Genomic DNA, 3,258 nt, shown 5'->3' with positions numbered 1-3,258 from the left:
ACACACACACACACACACACACACACACACACACACACACACACACAAACACCGAAACATACGTTTATACACCAATGCCCCAGACCTTAACTCCAACCACTATCGATATAATCTTTTATATCACACAAGTACAACACACACACACACACACACACACACACACATCATGTCTTGTGAAGTGTGAAAAATGGAGGATGACAACAGAAACTCATTATAAAGCAGCCGTCCAAGGAATTGGCTCTGACACTTGAATATGAACTTTGTCTAACTTCACATTAGCTGCACCTTGTTACTGTGTGTGAACGTGTTGAGAGGTGTATGTGCTGCACTCATGCTTCCATGTTCCTGTAACATACAGAGCATGCATATTTTTAATGAGGATGGGAAAGAGTGATAGAAAACCTCCCATACTGTTGAAACACGCAGGTGCTATAGTCTGTTTTATTACTACCCATCACCAGAATGCGGCTCCCTCTTTGCTCATTAACTGTGTGACCACCTGAATTTCACAGTTTGCGGCTCTGGCAGTGGTTTCCTCTAAGAAGGCAGTTTGAGCTCACAGGCACTCTGACTGGATGGGCCAATATATGTGTTGAGATGCTTTTAACCTGCATTTATAAAAATCCCACTCAAGCAAAGGAACCCATTTATTATTATTATTTAAGGCAATAATGATGGATAATAGAGACTGACTAAAGAGTGACTATTGGGATAAAATACTTGCTAAAATAATACAAACAGTCCATCTGTATCTCTTTAAACTGTTGATGTTTAACCACAATCTCAAGATATTTGGGTCAAAACAAAAAGTAGATACATTTTCACATCTACCTGTATTTTGGGAAATACTTCTATCTTATGCACCGTATTCTCTCTCTTCCATACAGCTCCATGTAACCATCAGCAAGACGTCTGTGAAGGTGGTGTTAGATTGTTCTGTGGTTGGGGAGAAATCCGTCAATGCTGCCGGTAACATCACCACAGATGGAGTCGAGATCCTCGGAAGGATGATTCAGTCCAGAGGCAGACGGGACAACTCTGCTCCAGTCAGTATGAATTCTTGTCTACATAATCGTTAAGTGCACACTGAATAGAGGGTGATAGAGGGTACCTGTATGTTAAGGGTTCCCACTGGTCATGGAAATTTGATAGGTGTTCTCCACACTGGAAGTACAGTGCCTGTACCTAGAATAAAAAGGGATTTGTATTTTATGTAATGGACCTAAACAATGAAAAAACAAAACAAAGCTTGTTTTCAAGAATTCAAATAAATAAAAAGGGGTGCGTGCATATGTTCATGCTATGAAGCCCCGAAATAAGATCTGGTGCTACAGTGTCACATGATCGAACGGAGAATTAAATCACGTACTCCAAAATGGAAAAAATATGCCACCACAACAAATCTGCCAATGGAGGACTAAATACTCAAGACAGGCAAGGAGGACACTGATCAGAGGAGCAACAAAGAGACCAAGAATAACCCTGAACGAGGTGGAAATCTTCGCCACAGAGATTGGAGTATCTGGCCATAGGACCACTTTAAGCTGTGTCTCTCAGGGGGAGTTCATTTTTCTTATTGCAAGTGGAAGATGTATAAAAGGTTTTACTTATACTTTATTGGCACAAGCACTCAAAGGCACATGAAGGCAGGGAAGAAGGTGAGGTATCCTGGGCCTCTGGGAATACTCAGCACTGCTATTTGTACATTTACACTTCTTAGCTGCTCCAAAGAAATGTATCGGGTGGAAAATGCTGTGTGAAGAAGTTTTAATGGAAGAAAATACAAAATAATGTGACATTTTCTTTATTTATCTCCAGATTTTCCTTTACTGGCCAGTCATGGTTATTGATGCAGAAATATGTTGTATCTGTCATGTTTGGAAAGCTCTTAGCAGAAAGTAACTTTTTAGAAAAATTAAACCAATATGGTTGCTTTATAGTGTCAGTTTATCCTATTTTACTCTCTGTACTTTCAGTTGTCCAGAAGTGGTCTTTAGTTGAAGAACTTGTTTTAGGCTCCACAACAAAGCGACATTTCTTATAATCTAGTGACTCTTATTGGGAGTGGTGTGCCCGGTCATAATGATAGCTGAGCCTGAGGATTTTCAGCTAGGGAGTTGATTTAGAGGATTACAAAAGGGACAGTATATCAGCATGAATAAATTAAATCATATAATGACAATCGTGACTTTTTTCATTGAAAAATTTCAATCAGCATTTCTATGAATCTGGGTCAAAACCCTAAACTGATCACTGTAAGTCTGTATCTTTCGGTTCTCAACATTAGTTCCAGTTGGACTTCCCGGCTCCTTTAAGTAGGTAATAGGAAGACTACATATAATCACCAGGATAAGACAGTTTCACACGGGCTGCAGAGCAGGCTTTTACTCTAAAGGAATTAAAAACATTTTATTCAAATATCTTTTTATTCTCATATATTGTTAGATATGACATTTGACAGAGATGAGGTCGACTGGCTGTTTTTAAACTTGGGACATTTAAGTGCAGGTAAGGCCAACGGGGGGGCCCTATCTGCACTTATATATTGAATATGAAACCTGACAAAACCAGGCTAAATGTCTCCATACAGAAGCCTTCTCTTGGATTATAATTGTGTAACTGAAACAACCGCCCAGTTTTTCACTAGCCGACAGAATCTCATCCAAGTTTGCAATCGTGTGCGTGTTTGTATGTATTTAACTTCCTAGATCACAAAGTTTCACAGTCATTAAGTCCAAGTAGGAGTTTTCCATAGTTTTAACTGTGATGTATATGTGTGTAAGTTTGATATAGATCCTTTGTTTGAGATTTGGGGAATGAAACCTTGGGTTTCTGGATAATTAGACATGTAAATACAAGAAACTGCTCTTCTAATGAAAGCAGTATATGTCAGCGGGCTGTTTCTTCAGTCGTGATGATAAACTTTGAATTAGACACAAGCCCATAACCTAATTTACAGCCTGCTCTATAGTTTAAGACTAGTGGAGCTTCCCTAACATTCATTTTGTTTGTTGAAGCTATCAGCCAGACTTCACGCATCTCCCAGCACTTTTCAGCTGGTCATTAGTGAAGCCAATCTGTCTCTGTTCTTTTTTCTTATCGACACAGAAACACCACAAAACCCAATCATTACAAAATACCAGTAATATTCCATTTGTAATGTTGCGGCAAGTGTAACTGATAATATTATGTTTACAGTATTAATGGAATTTGTGTGTGTGTGTGTGTGTGTGTGTGTGTGTGTGTGTGTGTGTGTGT

At 39.1% G+C, this 3,258-nt stretch overlaps 1 protein-coding gene across 6 annotated transcripts in view; it reads left to right on the top strand.

The window, feature by feature from the left end:
• The window catches only part of col14a1a (collagen, type XIV, alpha 1a), a 112,486-nt gene that overhangs the window by 79,536 nt on the left and 29,692 nt on the right, over nt 1-3,258 (top strand). For all 6 annotated transcript variants that reach the window (XM_031853413.1, XM_031853417.1, XM_031853414.1 and 3 more), the window contains one exon: nt 888-1,046. In XM_031853413.1, the coding sequence (XP_031709273.1) occupies nt 888-1,046 (159 nt within the window). The remainder of the gene's footprint in view (nt 1-887; nt 1,047-3,258) is intronic.

This window comes from Anarrhichthys ocellatus, unplaced genomic scaffold (assembly GCF_004355925.1).
Source record: "Anarrhichthys ocellatus isolate YVR2014 unplaced genomic scaffold, GSC_Weel_1.0 scaffold13, whole genome shotgun sequence".
In the NCBI taxonomy this organism is placed as follows: domain Eukaryota; kingdom Metazoa; phylum Chordata; class Actinopteri; order Perciformes; family Anarhichadidae; genus Anarrhichthys; species Anarrhichthys ocellatus.
The sequence above is the reverse complement of the archived record's forward strand: the minus strand, read 5'-3'. Positions and strand labels throughout refer to the sequence as shown.